General features: G+C 41.8%; 1 protein-coding gene across 1 annotated transcript in view; it reads right to left on the bottom strand.

Annotated features, from left to right (window-relative positions):
• Nucleotides 1–19,148, bottom strand: part of LOC126482161 (nephrin-like) — a 668,749-nt gene that overhangs the window by 144,272 nt on the left and 505,329 nt on the right. Inside the window, exons 10-11 of the mRNA XM_050106138.1 lie at nucleotides 13,790–13,920; nucleotides 5,257–5,416 (exon numbers count right to left, since the gene is read on the bottom strand). Of these exons, the coding sequence (XP_049962095.1) occupies nucleotides 5,257–5,416; nucleotides 13,790–13,920 (291 nt within the window). The remainder of the gene's footprint in view (nucleotides 1–5,256; nucleotides 5,417–13,789; nucleotides 13,921–19,148) is intronic.

The raw sequence follows: 19,148 nt of genomic DNA, 5'->3' as shown, positions 1-19,148 counted from the left end.
AAAAGAAAAAAAAAATGACGCCATGGTAAGCACTTGGTGAGTGTTAAACTGAATATCTTGAATGAACTTTTATTCTTGTCAAAGTTTTGGCGTAAAGTCAGCACCGGCACGCCAGTCGCGAACGACAAACAAATGAAGGCTGTGAGAAGAAGTGAGCCAACTGCACGCTGACCGACTCCCTTCCAGGATGACAACGTGACAAAAGCGGCCCCTAGGTGAAGAGGACATAAGCGCCGCGCACGACTGGTGATGGCCCACTTCGATAGTTACTTCAATGTTACGTACTGCAGCGGCAGTGTCAAAGAAGTCGCTTCGTTAGGAATCTATGTAGCAAATACGTTTGTTTGCCTGTTCTGAACAAGACTGATTATTTTGTATGTCACCCTTCTTTGTGACACATCCATCAAAGTTTTGAGTATTGTGTTGTTTTGTTGTAATAGAACTCCTTAGTACGAGTTGCTTGATTGAGTGAACCAAGTATGCAGGCTTTCTTCTCAAGTGTCAAAGTGATATATCATGTTAACGCGTGTGAAGTTAATGAATCAGTATGTAAGGCTATGAGTATGTATGTGATCTAAGTATGATTTTACGACGGTTATTTATTTATACTTGAGCCAATTACGTCATGATGATGATATTTCTTGTTTGAAGTGCTGAGTTGTCCAGTTAGCTGAGTTCTGTGCATATATCCTGTCTATAATATTACATTTGAAGTTCTTGTCAGTGGAAATGTTTTATGTTATTGATACAAAGTTAATAATAATTCACATAGCCATAGTCTTATCTTTATTATAATATTTATGTAGTGATCCCATTATACTAAGTTTATGTTACAGATTCATTCATGCTTGTGTACTGGTTATCTTTGGAAGTTACTTTGTACCATTCATTGATCACTTTTTATGCGTATTTCCATTTTTTCCTATCAGTGTTTTCTGCACGGGAAGGGAACACATTACCTGCCTGTTTCACATTGACTGTTTACTGAGTTGATTTTTATTCATAACTGCTGGTCTCTCTCCAGCAGTTATCTGAGTTTTCTTTGTAAATGATAGTGACAAGACGGCATATTTGTTATCAGCAAGTATTAGAGAATATGTAGATGCTGTAGGAGTTGTTGTAATTAGTGTAATTGGGTGTCGACTGGTGCAGTGAGTAGTTGTAGATTTGGCTACATTTATGTGAAGGTAGTTGAAGTGAAAACGAGCTCAGCAGAAACAGTGCAACCAATGAGTGAAATATATGTGAATGCACAATAATATTTCAGGACCCTACAACTATTGTAAATACATTGAAGATATTTACTTACATTAGTATTACATCACGGCTAAATTGAAGCCAATTTCTCAAATTCATGTTTCAATCTTTTAATTTATCTATTTATACAGTGTTTCAGAACTGATGATCAGTATTCAGAGATATGACACGAATGATCATTCGAAACATAATAGTCAAATAAACATGGTCTCTAAAACACATACCTTAAGGGCTATGAGCAATTATAGATCTTCGATACTGCGAGACAAATCTCTTCTACTTGCTGCTGCTGTACTTGCTACTACTCTTTGTTTTCCAAACATTGGGAAGCGGTAGTATGGACCAAAACAAGACAAAACTTTCCAGTAGACATTTAAGAACTGTTGTTTACTAGAAGAGTTGTGTTTCAAAGTAGCAAAACGAACAATTGCTCATACTTCTTAAGGTCTGCATTTTAGAGTACATGTTTAGTGGACTTTTTTCTTGTTTCGTCTATACTGTCACTCACAAAATATGGAAAGCAAAGAGCTTGCTGTAGACGAGATCGGTTTCACACTATCGAAGATCAAGAGTTGTTCCTAGCTCCTAACGTATGCGTTTTAGAACCCGTATTTGTTGACAGTTTTGTTTCGAATATCATTCCTGCCACGTCCTTGAAAAAGGACCATAACTTCTGAAACATCCTGTTATGTCTTTTGAACATGACATTCTTCAGTTTATAATTTTTTTGGATAACTCTGTGTTACATGTTACACAATTCAGGCCACAATATGATCATACTTTCAACAGAAATTACGCTGTTTAATCGTCCTATGCTCAAAAGTGCTTATTAATATTTTCTTTTCATTTGTAGCTTTTGTACGTCCTTTATGGTCCTTTATGGCCAGTTTTCAGACCTTGAGAGATCATTGATCTTTATTCATGAATCTTGAACTACGTTATCTCTTATTCGATTTGGTGAATGAGGACCATTTTTCTGTTTAGGGTAATCCTAAAGATCAGATTGGATTATGTTCTGCTAATTATTTCACAGAAGCAATTGCCTCAGAGACTGGCTAAAGGCGTCCATTATATTCGGTCATCTTCCATGTATTCCGTTTTTCTTTTTCTTCTTTCCGTTGCTTCGTGTCACGAGCAGTCTTTGCTTTTATATCTGTGGCTTATTAGTCGATTTACGCGTGTTCACGGCTGCTCTGCCTACGCTGAGTGTATGCACCTGATGTCTTTGACGCGGGAGTGGCTTTAGCCAATGTTCAGTGAGGGATTTAGAATGGCTTTCCGGTTTGGAAGAAAAACAAAGCGTCCTACCTCAATCTGTGACATTATGGCTGTTCTGGACTGAAGTTGCGTTTTTCTTACTTGTGATATGGTGTGCTAACGAGCGTAGCTGCATTAGCATATACTGAGACACAGGGAACCACGCAGGAAAGCATGAAGGCAAAGGGCTTATACTGACTAAGTGGTTATAACAAGCATTAACAGCTTTTTTCTACGTACCTACCATGCACCAGAAGGTATTGTGTTTCCTTGTGTTATGACCTGCCGAGCTATGTTAGAGCAGTGTTTTTTTCTTAGGCAATGTTTTCGATGAGTACCTGTGTCATCTGTGTAGAATTCTTGTGTTTTGGGATCAAGTAGTAACCCTGAAGTTAAAAAAAAAATATGTTACATCTGTACTAATGTCTCGTTAATTTCATCAATTTAACTAAGGAGTATTAAACTATTAGACTACTAATTATCCAGTAGCCCTGGATGATCAAGAGGAATGCACTGATGCCTTACGCAGAGGTAGGTACAAAAATATTCTCGTTCCTTCATTCGATCGATAGTTCAAATGAAACCACTTCTGTCAGAAATTGTGAATGATTTTCAGATCACGAAAGGTAAGTATGCCTCTCGAGTTTCTGGACAACAGCTGTTCTGTAGTCCAGTCATTATGCTCTGTAACAGCGCTACATTACTAAGTCACCACAAATAAGAATAAATTATTTCAGGTGCCAGAAGAATTTATTTTGCATTACATTTGGGTATCTTTGGCGAATTATTTAGGAGGATAGAGAGATTGTGTAATAATGTTATTTCCTTTGGGGTTCATCCAATCGTAAATAAGGCACCTCTGATAGGGACCATTTCAACTGGAACTCTAACGTCCTCTTTTACTTGCAAAATCTCATCCACTTTAACAGGCATCATACCGTCTTACATATAAAGTAGAAAGCAGTCCTCCTACTGACCAAAGAGATTCATCTGAAAACACTTAAGCAATGTTTTAACATTAGAAATGGCCTAGCACTTCTTATGTTTATAAATGTGACAGACTCTTAATGTTGTCTGTTGCTTTCGCTGAGCCTGAATGGTGACAAGGCAACAATTGTCACAAGTATCAGAACCCATTTCGAAATCATCCAAAGAGAAAAAAAAGTATTATTCCATGATGAAACGCAAATCATGTTAATATTTTACATACTTGTCTCTAAGCTCTAAATCAAGTTTTCAGTGACCATTAGCAGTACAATCATACAACTCCGTACAGTTTTGTGTTATTCCTGCCAATGGTCACTGAAAAACGTGACTTAGCATAGGTACATATGAGCAGTATTAACATGGTTTGCCTGCTGGCAAGGAATACGCCATTTTTTCTGTGTGATTGAACTGATAATGGGTTCTGAAACCCAAAACCTGTCATCAATGAAATAAATTGAACGTAATTTCAAATCTGGTTCTGTTCTACTTCAAACTTTAATTACGTTAAAAATATTCATTGTTCGCTCCACACATTACTGTTCAATTGAATTTGGACACAGGGACTTCTGCGTAAAGGTGTTACCACTCATAGCAACTGCTTTTTATCTATTTCATGCAGTTCCTTCAACGGTGTTACAGAAGTAAGAGCGCCCATTAAGCCATCACTTAAACCAGAAAGATGCAGTTTTTGCTGCTTTCTGTTTAGCTGGTTTTCGCAGATGCACTTTACAAAGTGAAGGGTATCCGCAGAATGGTGGAGTGGTCAGTCTGTGGAAGACTGCACAGGATTAATTTATTTTTACATAAGGCAGGTCATAAAAGTGTTATATGGCTTTTTCAAGAATCGCCTTAAAGTAGGTTCCCAGCCCCACCATCTCCAATCCTATTGTTTCTAGTTTCATTATTGTAAATTTTAACGACTGAAGAAACAGCGTCAGCCAGTATAGTGAGAACAGCAAGGCTTTACACATCACCTTCATAGACTGATTTCATGCTCTGGATATGAAAACATACTCCATGCTTGCATAGGCAATGTTTTCATATCAATGGTAAAAGTACGTCCTACAATGACTGTAATTTTATAATCAATGCAGCAGGTAAGTAATGAGTTCTAGTAGAATTTTTCTGTCATGGTTGGGTTCATGGCAATACTTCACTGATGGTAGGAGGCTCTGCAGAGGAACACGATTTGTTCTTAAACATGCTACAGCTATCTTGATTCATTTGAATGGCTGTATCAGAAAAAGAGAAAATATTTTCTTCTCAGGAAAAAAGCAGTTTGAAAGACACGTCTGAGAAATATCGCGAACTAAATGGGGTAAATATTGTAACAGAAGGAAAATTACTAAGCTAGCTTAGCAAGCGAGACAGAGATCAAATGAAGAGTGGCACAATTAATTATGTAATTAGTTAATTAATTCGAAAGCTTTGCATAAATGCTCATAAAACTCCAGTGGCAGATGCTGCAAGACGCTTCACACAGTTAACTTTCCTTTTGAAACTTCGAAAGCGTAAGTTCGGAGAAGAATCGTGTAACATATTATTTCCTCCCTCATATGTCTCCCTAAATGATCGCGATGAGAAAAATCAGAAAAATTAATTTCGCACGGAGATTTATCGATAGTCGTTCACCCCACGTACCGTTTGCGAATGGAAGACGGGAGGAGGGAACTCCAGTACCACAAGTACCTTCCACCACACTCTGTATGGAGGCATGCACAGTGTAGATTTAAGTGCGCCCTGCCGCGTACTCACACATGACCCTGAGCTGGACGGTGTTGCTGGCGCCGTCGCCTTCGATGTTGGAGGCGGAACAGGTGTAGTTGCCAGCCTGGTGCTTGCTCACCATCTGCAGCGCCAGGTTGTGCGTACTTACGATGATGCCGTCAGACGTGCTGTGATGCAGCGGCGCCCCCTGCAACATGTGCGCCTCACATGAAGCACTATCCTGTATTTGGTTGGTTGGTTGGTTTGGGGAAGGAGACCAGAAAGCGTGGTCTTCGGTCTCATCGGATTAGGGAAGCGTTGGGAAGGAAGTCGGCCGTGCCCTTTCAGAGGAACCATCCCGGCATTTGCCTGGAGTGATTTAGGGAAATCACGGAAAACTTAAATCAGGATGGCCGGACGCGGGATTGAACCGTCGTCCTCCCGAATGCGAGTCCAGTGTCTAACCACTGCGCCACCCCGCTCGGTCCTGTATTTGAAACGTCTGGTATCCTTCTCCGTTTGGCTCATCTTTGGAGTGGCAGCTCAAGAAGACTGCAGAATCCTCTGCCTGCTCGTCGATAGCATGTACAGTCAGTTCCCTAAGAAAGAATATGCCATAATTGTAAATGTAACGTCCACAGTGACATCTCCGGTAGTGGTCTCGAATCTGTAATCAATGCGCTTTTTGCACAGTGCATAGACAAACAGTCTGAAAGTCGAACGTTTTGTTTTGCCTGTTGCAGTTTAAAATGAGAGCAGAATACCTGAAGCGTCACCAGGCAGTGTTCCTCGTAAATCATCCAAAGGAACCAAAGCTTTCATATGAAGCTGCTGCTAAAATTCTTAGAAAGTCAAAGACATTCCTTGCGAAGTAGATCAAACGGTATTTAGAGGTTGGGAACGTGTATAATTTACTGGAGAGAGGGCTAAAGTGCCAAGCTATAATCGATAATGGCGGGGATTGGATTAACTATTGGGCTGCTGTGCAAATAGTAATAACATGTATTTTCACGTAAACATATATTTATAACAGTGTCTTTTGTTTCATAGAGATAACAACATACACTTGCTTGTGGAACTGATTGTATTTTGTTACAGTTGTCCTTTGATTGCTTCATGAAGACACAGTTCTAAAGCAATGCACTACAAAGCATAATGCAAACGCTGTTAATATGAATACTAGCCAAGAGTGCTGTGGTTTCTCGCTTTTATTACGTCAATTTTGTCACTGCTTGCCTTTCTGATATTGCAGCAATTGTAATTCACCAAATTAGGCAGACTGTTCTGGCATAAATTGTAATTTTTATTTACCTCATTTACGTAAATAGCACGAAAGAATATAAATAACGAACTACCATTGTGAGATGCCTATTAGGCTTATCACAAGCAAGAAGTTTTATGTTAGGAAATAGTTTCATATTTCATTCATACGCTCCAGGTTCTCAAGCATTACAAATAGTAGTAGCGCGAAATGATTACATAAATTTGGGATTGTCACATTCATCCATATAATTTGTGTGATATCCACGTTTGTTCTCCTTCCCTGTTCTAATATACAACCTTGTCACTAATTCTGCAACTATTCTTGTCATTGTCAAAACCTATTCTCCTATTAATTTCACTAACGCTGCCAGAATCATGAGTTCAGTTATCCTGCTTTTATTCTCAGCTTAGGCGTTATGACGTGTTCGTACAACGTGTTTTCCACGATATTCAGAGAATAGAACTTTAGTGGCTGCTAACCGGGTCTGAACAACTGACCCTTATTTGTGTAGTGATCTTGCAAAAAAAATTCTCAAAATTTCATTTTCTTGGGTACACCGAGAAGGTAATATATGATCTTGCTCACCTGTTATTCTTGGTAGTGGTTAATTTCCACTCCGGTACTCTGGGTCTGTGGATTCCGCTAATAATTGTAACAACTCTTATCATACACACATCCTATCAACCGCATAAACTAACAACGATTGGTGTTCACCCATTGGGGTTTATTCGGTTCAGCTCGTACAGCCCAGTCCCTTATGTGTCCGGGAAAATTTTCAATGTCTTGACACCACGGTGCTTCCCTTGGCAGGGATTTCACCTACACTATGCATGCATTCAAAAATCAACTTATGATTTGAGCAGAAATCTACTTATAATGTGTACAAATATTTTCAAAAACCGACAGAGGTGTGTTTCAAAATCACATGAACAAACGATAGACCAACGTTCGCTAGATGCTAGGTGCTTTGTGAAACAAGGTTTTTTTTCCTTCAAGAATATGACTTTGGTGCCCCTGAAAGGCGCCTGAAACCGATGAAGAAGTAAAATTCCTCTTGAGCAACTGGTTGCTGATTCTTTTAACAAATAGAAATAGAAATTCGTTACCGCGTATTCCCACGCCGGTGGATCGTGTCACATAGTCGTATTTTCAAAGCTCGTGCGTATTTGGTAGTTTTCGGTTCCCTTCATCCGCTATAACTAACGCCGCAACTTCGAACGCTGGTACTTAACTTTTCTATCTCCTGAATCAATATACCATTACATTACCTCTACCACATTAATATCGCTAATGATTCGCTATACAACCTATCGCTATATTGGCTCACGGCTGCGAGGACCTGAGTCCTATCAAACCGAATCTGGTGGTGTTCTGCTGCAAACAGGTGTTGCGCAACAGCTTATCTGCGCGTTTCACATTTGTACAGTTGCTCTTATGTTCTTATGGTATTTTTCTGTTTTTCTCTTCGTAGTACCCACGTAGACGTTTCCACAAGCACGTGAAATCCCATAAATTCCTGCGTTTTTCAGCTACTTTCTGCATACCGTGTGCCGCAAGCTACGGTCTTCTTTCATGCAGACTAGCAAATCCAGGAAATAACAATTAACATTTATTTTCTCCTCCATAGTAAACGAAAGACTTGTTGCAAATATATTTTCTGTTGTGTAACGTTCGGCTACAACAGCCGAAGAATTATCATCTGCAATTCAGTGTATTATACCGTTATATGTTTTGTGACATGTCTTTTTCATCTGTCAAATGAAATTAAGTTTAAGATTTTTTTTAGTTATTCCACATACTTGAGGATCTTTCCACTCAGAACCTCGGTGGAACACAAGCATATGACTTCTTTTGTAATCGTGTGATAATTATTCGAGTTTTATCACATTTCTTTACTACAGATCGGTAAGAAAAAAACGTTTATCTCAGGTAATCTAATCATTCTCTTAAAACAACTACTGTGGGCAGGTATCAGTACACCAGGTCTGTGGGTGCAAACGGTGCACTGCGAACACTATGTCCACTGAATTAGAATATACACCGAAGCGCCAAAGAAACTGGTATAGGCATGCGTATTCAAATACAGAGATATACGAGGGCAGTTCAATAAGTAATGCAACACTTTTTTTTCTCGGCCAATTTTGGTTGAAAAAACCGGAAATTTCTTGTGGAATATTTTCAAACATTCCCGCTTCGTCTCGTATAGTTACATTGACTTCCGACAGGTGGCAGCACTGTACGGAGCTGTTAAAATGGCGTCTGTAACGGATGTGCGTTGCAAACAACGGGCAGTGATCGAGTTTCTTTTGGCGGAAAACCAGGGCATCTCAGATATTCATAGGCGCTTGCAGAATGTCTACAGTGATCTGGCAGTGGACAAAAGCACGGTGAGTCGTTGGGCAAAGCGTGTGTCATCATCGCCGCAAGGTCAAGCAAGACTGTCTGATCTCCCGCGTGCGGGCCGGCCGTGCACAGCTGTGACTCCTGCAATGGCAGAGCGTGCGAACACACTCGTTCGAGATGATCGACGGATCACCATCAAACAACTCAGTGCTCAACTTGACATCTCTGTTGGTAGTGCTGTCACAATTGTTCACCAGTTGGGATATTCATAGGTTTGTTCCCGCTGGGTCCCTCGTTGTCGAACTGAACACCATAAAGAGCAAAGGAGAACCATCTGTGCGGAATTGCTTGCTCATCATGTGGCTGAGGGTGACAATTTCTTGTCAAAGATTGTTACAGGCGATGAAACATGGGTTCATCACTTCGAACCTGAAACAAAACGGCAATCAATGGAGTGGCGCCACACCCACTCCCCTACCAAGAAAAAGTTTAAAGCCATACCCTCAGCCGGTAAAGTCATGGTTACAGTCTTCTGGGACGCTGAAGGGGTTATTCTGTTCGATGTCCTTCCCCATGGTCAAACGATCAACTCTGAAGTGTATTGTGCTACTCTTCAGAAATTGAAGAACGACTTCAGCGTGTTCGTAGGCACAAAAATCTGAACGAACTTCTCCTTCTTCATGACAACGCAAGACCTCACACAAGTCTTCGCACCCGAGAGGAGCTCACAAAACTTCGGTGGACTGTTCTTCCTCATGCACCCTACAGCCCCGATCTCTCACCGTCGGATTTCCATATGTTTGGCCCAATGAAGGACGCAATCCGTGGGAGGCACTACGTGGATGATGAAGAAGTTATTGATGCAGTACGACGTTGGCTCCGACATCGACCAGTGGAATGGTACCGTGCAGGCATACATGCCCTCATTTCAAGGTGGCGTAAGACCGTAGCATTGAATGGAGATTACGTTGAAAAATAGTGTTGTGTAGCTAAAAGATTGGGGAATAACCTGGTGTATTTTAATGCTGAATAAAACAACCCCTGTTTCAGAAAAAAAAATGTGTTGCATTACTTATTGAACTGCCCTCGTACACTGAAGCGCCAAGGAAACTGGTATGGGAAGGTGTATTCAAATTTAGAGATATGTAAAAAGGCAAAATACGCCGCTGCCGTCGGCAACGCCTATGAGGGACAGCAAGTGTCCAGTGCATTTGTTAGATCGGGTACCGGTTGTACATTTCCAGGTTACCAAGATTTAATTGAGTTTGAACGTGGTGTTACAGTCGGCGCACGAGCGATGGGGCACAGCATCTCCGAGGTAGCAATGAAGGGGGGATTTTCTAGTACGACCGTTTCAAAAGTGAATATCAGGAATCCTGTAAATCACCATATATCCGATATTGCTGCGGCCGGAAAAAGATGCTGCAAGAACGGGACCAACGACGACTGAAGAGAATCGTTCAGCGTGGCAGAACTGCAGCCCTTCCGCAAACTGCTACATATTTGAATGCTGGAGCATCAACAAGTGCCAGCGTGAGAAGCATTAAAGGGATCATTATCAATATGGTCTTTCGGAACCGTACGTAAGCATCCTGTCTGACGACCTGCATCCATTGAAGTCCATTGAGCATTCCGACGGATTTGGGCAGTTCCAGCAGGACAATGCCATGCCCAGAAAGTCTAGGATTGCTACATGGTGGCTCCAGGAACACTCTTCTGAGTTTAAACACTTCCGCTGGTCACCAAACTCGCCAGACCTGAACATTATTGAGTATATCTGGGGTGCATTGCAACGTGCTGTTCAGAAGATATCTTCATCCTTTCGTACTCTTACGGATTTAAGGACATCCCTGCAGGATTCATGGTGTCAGTTCCCTCCAGCAGTACTTCAGACATTAGTCATGTCACGTCGTGCTGCGGCACTTCTGCGTGTTTGCAGATGCCCTACACGGTATTAGCAATGTGTACCAGTTTCTTTGGCTCTTCAGTGTATATGATGCCTACGAGCAAACAGAAATTGTCAATGATATTTTTATACATCAAGGTGTAGTCTAATCAACTGCCGTAGCGGGAGAGACGCATCGATATACTAGGAGCAAGTACGAAGCTTTGACGGAAAGTAACAGCCTCCACCAATGGCGGAATAACACAGTACTGCAGACCACTAGTTTAAGAATGAATGAAGTATCGTGTCGAAGGTGGCACAGAAGAAAGACAAATGGACAATTGGAAATGATCTCAAAAGTATACTTCAAAATATAAATTATTGACGTGATTGTTTTTAGTTGTGTGAGGCTTCCAATTAACCGTTTTTCCCTTTGCGCATTATGTCCCTGATATGTCCCATCGTTGCTGCCTCGTGTCCATCAATTATTAAAAGACTAAAAAAAAAACAGAAAGTTTCCAACATGATTGGTGCCCAACAGGGCACCAGCATATCACCTCACCACAGACCATGTGCCAAACATTTATCTACATCTACATGATTACTCTGGTATTCACAATTAAGTGCCTGGAAAAGAATTCAATGAACCACCTTCAAGCTGTCTCTCTACCATTCCACTCTCTAACGACGCGCGGAAAAAACGAGCTCTTAAATTTTTCTGTGCGAGCCGTGATTTCTCTTATTTTATCGCGATGATCATTTCTCCCTATGTAGGTGGGTGGCAACAGAATGTTTCCGAAGTCGGAGGAGAAAACTGGGGATTGGAATTTCAAGAGAAGATACCCGTCGCAACGAAAAACGATTTTGTTTTACTGATTGTCACTCCAGTTCACGTAACTTGTATGTGGCACTATCTCCCCTATTTTGCGATAATACACTCCTGGAAATGGAAAAAAGAACACATTGACACCGGTGTGTCAGACCCACCATACTTGCTCCGGACACTGCGAGTGGGCTGTTCAAGCAATGATCACACGCACGGCACAGCGGACACACCAGGAACCGCGGTGTTGGCCGTCGAATGGCGCTAGCTGCGCAGCATTTGTGCACCGCCGCCGTCAGTGTCAGCCAGTTTGCCGTGGCATACGGAGCTCCATCGCAGTCTTTAACACTGGTAGCATGCCGCGACAGCGTGGACGTGAACCGTATGTGCAGTTGACGGACTTTGAGCGAGGGCGTATAGTAGGCATGCGGGAGGCCGGGTGGACGCACCGCCGAATTGCTCAACACGTGGGGCGTGAGGTCTCCACAGTACATCGATGTTGTCGCCAGTGGTCGGCGGAAGGTGCACGTGCCCGTCGACCTGGGACCGGACCGCAGCGACGCACGGATGCACGCCAAGACCGTAGGATCCTACGCAGTGCCGTAGGGGACCGCACCGCCACTTCCCAGCAAATTAGGGACACTGTTGCTCCTGGGGTATCGGCGAGGACCATTCGCAACCGTCTCCATGAAGCTGGGCTACGGTCCCGCACACCGCTAGGCCGTCTTCCGCTCATGCCCCAACATCGTGCAGCCCGCCTCCAGTGGTGTCGCGACAGGCGTGAATGGAGGGACGAATGGAGACGTGTCGTCTTCAGCGATGAGAGTCGCTTCTGCCTTGGTGCCAATGATGGTCGTATGCGTGTTTGGCGCCGTGCAGGTGAGCGCCACAATCAGGACTGCATACGACCGAGGCACACAGGGCCAACACCCGGCATCATGGTGTGGGGAGCGATCTCCTACACTGGCCATACATCACTGGTGATCGTCGAGGGGACACTGAATAGTGCACGGTACATCAAACCGTCATCGAACCCATCGTTGTACCATTCCTAGACCGGCAAGGGAACTTGCTGTTCCAACAGGACAATGCACGTCCGCATGTATCCCGTGCCACCCAACGTGCTCTAGAACGTGTAAGTCAACTACCCTGGCCAGCAAGATCTCCGGATCTGTCCCCCATTGAGCATGTTTGGGAGTGGATGAAGCGTCGTCTCACGCGGTCTGCACGTCCAGCACGAACGCTGGTCCAACTGAGGCGCCAGGTGGAAATGGCATGGCAAGCCGTTCCACAGGACTACATCCAGCATCTCTACGATCGTCTCCATGGGAGAATAGCAGCCTGCATTGCTGCGAAAGGTGGATATACACTGTACTAGTGCCGACATTGTGCATGCTCTGTTGCCTGTGTCTATGTGCCTGTGGTTCTGTCAGTGTGATCATGTGATGTATCTGACCCCAGGAATGTGTCAATAAAGTTTCCCCTTCCTGGGACAATGAATTCACGGTGTTCTTATTTCAATTTTCAGGAGTGTATAAAACGAGCCACCCTTCTCTTAACTTTTTAGATATCATCTGACAGGCCCACCTGATTCAGATCCCACACCGCAGAGCTATTCTCCAGAATAGAGTGGACAAGTGTAATGTATGCAGTCTCTTTAGTAGACCTGTTGCACCTTCTAAGTGTTCTTCCAATCAATCGCAGTCTTTCGTTTGCTCTACCCATAATATTGCGTATGTGATCGTTCCAATTTAGGTTATTTGTAATTGTAATCCCTAATTATTTAGTTGAATTTACAGCCCTCAGATTCGTGTGACTTATCGCGTACTCGAAATTTAGCTAATTTCTTTTAGTGCTCATGTAAATAACTTCACACCTTTCCTTATTCAGGGTCGATTGCCAGTTTTCGAATCATACAGATATCTTATCTAAATCATTTTGGAAATCGTTTTGGTCATCAGATGACTATACAAGACGGTAAATGACAGCATCATCCGCAAATAATCTAAGAGGACTATGCAAACTGACTCCTATGTCGTTAACATAGATCAGGAACAATAGAGGGCCTATAACACTTCCTTGGAGAACGCCAGATGATATTTCTGTTTAACTCGATGACTTTCCGTCTATGACAACGAAGTGTGACTTTTCTGACCGGAAATCACCAACCCAGTCGCACAACTGAGGTGATACTCCATAGACACGCAGTTTGGTTAGAAGATGCTTGAAAATGAAGATGTCTAAAAATAAACAGAAATGTACTTACGTTGTGCTTCCACATCACTTTGTAGGCACTGGGATTGGCGTTGACTTCGCATTCGAAGTACACATCGTCCCCTTCCTCGATGTCGTTAGGATTCAGGTTTGCTCCTAAGCGAAGCTCAGTCTGAGGAACATCTGTGAAGAAGAGAGAGAAAGCAATGCGTTGTAAATCGGGTAGTGAACTATTGCAACACATATTAATAATACAAATGAATTTCTATAAATTATTACAACTTTATATGTATGATTATATTCCAAACAAGGAAATTACTGGATAGGTTCTTGTGCCTATGAGTCATTCTCCACACCAGTATCCATCTTGCCATTCTTATAAACGTAAAATGTTAAAAATTGTTTAAAAACCTTTACACATTGTATAAACAATCATCTCACATTATTCTAAAGAAAATAACTGTAAAATCTGCAGAAGCAATAATTACCTTCACAGATATAGACACCTATGGTTAGACAAAGATAGAATTTCACTTCCCCTACAAAATCTCGAAATCTGTCAACTGTCATCTTCAGTAATTAAAACGAAACGAAAACCGTTTGCATAACGTACGTTTGGATATGGTTATATTCTTTTTAACCATTGATTAGTTCGCTGGTTTTACAATTTGTGTAGCGATTCTTCGTCTCCTCTTTGTGTCTGTTGATAGTCTGAATACAACAACCGGCTGGTAGAAGCGGTTGCGACATTGTGAATTATCGTGTCAGTGTGGCACAAGGAATCAAAAAGAACCTTTTCAATTAACCAAATTATCACCATAAACATTACTTCATTTTCTTTTAAGAAAACAAACATGTCAGTATCTATTAGTTAGGATATCAACAGAACAGTATGTGTGTTTTGCCAATGTGTTTGAAAAAAATGGTTCAAATGGCTCTGAGCACTATGGGACTTAACTTCTGAGGTCATCAGTTCCCTAGAACTTAGAACTACATAACCTAACTAACCTAAGGACATCACACACATCCATGCCCGAGGTAGGATTCGAACCTTCGACGGTAGCGGTCGCGCGGGTCCAGACTGTAGCGCCTAAAACCACTCCGCCACCCCGGCCGGCGCCAATGGGTTTAACGAATTATTTGAGCTTCATTGTAAGTTGAAGGAGAGGTAGCAGACAAGATTAACAGGCACATGAGAGTATGGGCCATCATGACTGCCAAACAGGGGAAAAATAGGGTGAGGTTATACAATACCGTCTTTAATACATAAGTCCTTAATATAATTTTTATTAGTGAACAAATTTCAGTGCTAATGTGATCTACGCTTGTTTATATAAGGACTTTATTAGACGTACAACACAGTGACATAATATCCATGGCATATATTAATTATTTGATGAAGCGGTTATATCCTGTAACACAATCACGTATAGGAAATGACACTGCGACAGAAAAAAATTAACCGTTTGTTCTTCAAATGGCTTCCGTAAAATATTGTACCAACACCAAATTCCAAATATTTGTTCAGTCAGACTTAGAATGACATAACATTGCGACTGGTTGGCTACAAAAGCGGATGTGTAGAATGTTTGCTCTCTATCTTGTGCTGTTTGTGTTTCAGAGAGAGTAGTTTCTACGTAGACTTCATGACTGACGTGAGGTAGAACATCTACAAATTCAGTACCTTTGAAATGAATAAAGTTTCTTTATATGCAAGAAATATGGGAAGGTGCTCTTCTGCAGTCATTATTAATTCAGTTCGTTTATCAGTTTGTCTTCATTCCTTCGCAGCTTGTTTCACTTCTTTACATAAGTCTTCGCAACTGGGTGCTACTGAATCCCATTTTCCGTCGTGGGTTCACCGTCGTGTAATATGATTTGATGGAAAATATTTTCTCATTTCGTTGTTGGACTTATTTATAAGCGCTACCACTGCAATACCTCATTCAGGGCCTTTCATAAGCGGAAATCTTAGCGCGTAAGCAGACTGAACAAATTTACGCATCGTGTAGTATATATAAAATTTCAGGCATATTCCACATAATTAATCTCAAGAAATATTGATTAATGCTTGCAAGTGACTATTTGGGTGTTTAAACTTGATCTCCGTTGCAGGTTACTCGACTCACATTCAAATATGTATCCACTACGTATCATTCGCTTTCTCCAAATTTCGTAAATATTCTCTCACCTCTTTTGCTTTGGAATCTTTCTAAATTTAACATTTCGATGGTAGGCGATGAAAAACTCGTAACTCCATTTTGTTAAATTTACAGGAGAAGTAAAGACGGTTTCTTAAAAATGTATAAAGTGATACAGATAGTGATGCTATATGCGTAACTATAGTACGTTTAAATCAAGTTGCTGCTTTTGACAGTTCAGTACGCAGCGAGTGGAGGGTAGCGTAGTTGCCACCGTTTGCTGGACGCGTCAGCAGATGACCACAGTATAATGCCAGGCCTATTCGGAGCGGCGTTTGACTGTGTGAAGAGCAAGTCGGTCGATCAGCGATCTTTCACAAACGATTTAAAGAAAATGTTCGGTAATAAACTGCCCTTCTCGGACAGCTTGTAGTTCAGTTTGTCAGCTTCATGATGAACCACCTATCGTTTCGTCAATGATCATAGTTATTGTGATATTTCGTTAGTAGGTAAACTACTGCCAAAAATTCGTAGCTTGCCGTGAAATATAGGTAACGATATGAGTTTGTGTTTGGTGCGTGTTAGGTTACGTGTTTCTGTGTATTAAATGTAGATTGGTTCAAATGGCTCGGAGCACTATGGGGCTTAACATCTGAGGTCATCAGTCCATTAGAACTTAGAACAACTTAAACCTAACTAACCTAAGGACAGCACACACATCCATGCCCGAGGCAGGATTCAAACCTGCGACCGTAGCAGTCCCGCGGTTCCGGACTGCAGCGCCTAGAACCGCACGGCCACCGCGGCCGGCTTTAAATGTAGATTATATATTGAATTATTCTTTTGACTTGGAAGGATATCGCCGTCTGTTTCCTATCTCGAGAAAATGTAATGCATGTATTTTGGCAAATGACAGCGCGCAAAGACGATAGAGTTTTACCATATGATTAATATGCAAAATTTCCATATCTACCGCGATATTCATGTGACTGCAAATTTTTTCTGTGAAATAATGTAACAGTTGACGACCATCGATAGCTGGTGAAACGAGAACTTCAGTGTGTTTTGTAACAATGTTAGTGAAGAAGTTACAAGTTTATTTTTATACCGCCAATGGACTTTTTTTATAAACTATTGACCTGGGTTGCAGTCAGTTGTTAGTTTAATATTACGCATTTGAGGATTCTGACGTAATTTAAACTGAATTATAATGTTAGTAGCACGAATATTTCAAACTCTGATGTGTTTTGACAACAATAAGAATCAGATTTTAACATGGAAACAAGAGAAATTACATATTCCTCGTTTTGAGGAATATGTCCTTCATGAATCAATGTTTCCGCAACTACCTTCTTATTATGGCTGACAACTCAAGATCAGTCCTGTCATGTAACATTTACAGTGGCTCCTTTCGTCGGAGGAAACCTAAACTATTTCCTTTGCCATTAGCCGCTTTGTTGACCAGGTAGCGTGAAGTTTTGGCATGCACAACACTACAGGTTCCATTAACTGCCATTAGCCAGTTCGTTGACCTGGTAGCGTGAAGTTTTGGCTTGCACAGCACTACAGGTTCCATTAACTGCGCCTTAAGAAGGTTCAACCTTACCTCATGGAAACTTTCTTTGTATCGAGAGCAAAAACATCCGCTTTCCTCCACAGCATTGTTGGAGCTTTATGCATCACAACGGAGTGCTATGGCGTTTTGCCCTTAAGTATTGTCGAATTCCGAGGAACTTGCATTCAAAGGTACTGCGCTGTTGTTATTAATGGGACACCAATACAAAACACTTGTTCGCAATATCTGACGATCACAGAACACTTCAACGCCTGAAAACACTACTTTAAGAGAGCTGACGAACTTTGATGCATCTAATGCGTAACACCACGTGGTACTGTTTATTCATAATGTGGCAACAGGGATGCTTTACCAGCCGAACCTCTGGCGGCCTGGTAGGGAAGCCAGCTCGCCGTTGGTGTTACCTGGGCAATAGCGTCACATCTCTCTCCGGTCAGCCAAATGTCAAAAGTTGCCACTAATTTTAAATGCACTATATATATCAGAAGTGTAGTTATTGACTATTGACAGACAAGAGAAATTCATTCACTTTCAAATATCTGATAATGGTGTTACTGGTTAATGGACTTAAGAGGTTTTCACAATTAGGTGGAGTTATGAGTTTTTCAAGAGCTACCTCCAAATTATATTTTGAAAAAAAATTTCTACTGCTTTTGTGTCTCCTATGTTTTGTATTCTTAACATATTTTTGGAGTTAACATATAGAATTCGTAGTTAATTTTTCATGGCAAATAGACTTGGAGATCAGTCTGGATACTGTTCTCGATAATTATTCTAACAATATGAGCCTTCTCTCTCTTTCTCGTTGGTTAAACTTTTCTCTGTGTTTCGACATGTAATTTCCACTTAAAATGACATTATGGCTGAAACTGCAATTGTTGGCACCGGAAAAGGATTAAAATATTGTCGTTCAAAGAATAAACAGTGCTGAACACAGACACAGTTATTTTCATAAATACCTCAAGCAATACAATTTGAGTTACTTTAATTACGAAAGTCGATGCTCGGTTGGTTGGGAGCTTACGTGAGCACCAGCTGAACACGCTAAACGACTCGCCACGTAAGGAAGAATCAACAGCTACGAGCGCGGGACTTCCCCGCGGGCTGTTCCGCGACAGTGCTGCTGCCTGCAGGAGAGTGGTGGGGAGGAGCTTCCGGCGGCCGGCATTTGTTCCAGGCGGGAGACCCGTCGCGCCTTTGTTCCGCCGGCTTCTCCGCGCCGGAGACCTCTCTCACTTCAGACCTCTTTGCAGGGCTTTGTGTCGTTCTTTGCTTATACACGGCTCTAAGTCGGGACATCCTGCGCACCGCGCCGCGACTTCTGTCTATTTACCAAAAGTTCCGCTTAGTGCCGCTGCGTGCGCCGGGGTTTATTTTGGCTCCCGCAGAAGGCCGCGGAATGGCAGTACGCCAGACGCCACAGTCACTGTAGACAGAAGATACTGGGAGCGAAACACAAACTGCGCCGATTCAGGTTTCAGGGCACTGAAGAATTCCTCACCTCGGAGTTTACCTGGTCTACTAGCGGCGACCACTTAAAGATAACATTTATATTTATTCTTTGCCTTCATTGTACATCTTCATTGACACATCACATAAATAAAAATATTACCTATTAGTGCACTGTTAGTTACGTTGTGTTACTCGGAAAATAAATTTAGAGCAATTACAGAACAAAGTGACATTATCATTCT

The sequence above is a fragment of the Schistocerca serialis genome, chromosome 5, assembly GCF_023864345.2.
Source record: "Schistocerca serialis cubense isolate TAMUIC-IGC-003099 chromosome 5, iqSchSeri2.2, whole genome shotgun sequence".
Classification (NCBI taxonomy): Eukaryota; Metazoa; Arthropoda; class Insecta; order Orthoptera; family Acrididae; genus Schistocerca; species Schistocerca serialis.
This window is presented reverse-complemented; position numbering and strand designations above follow the sequence as displayed.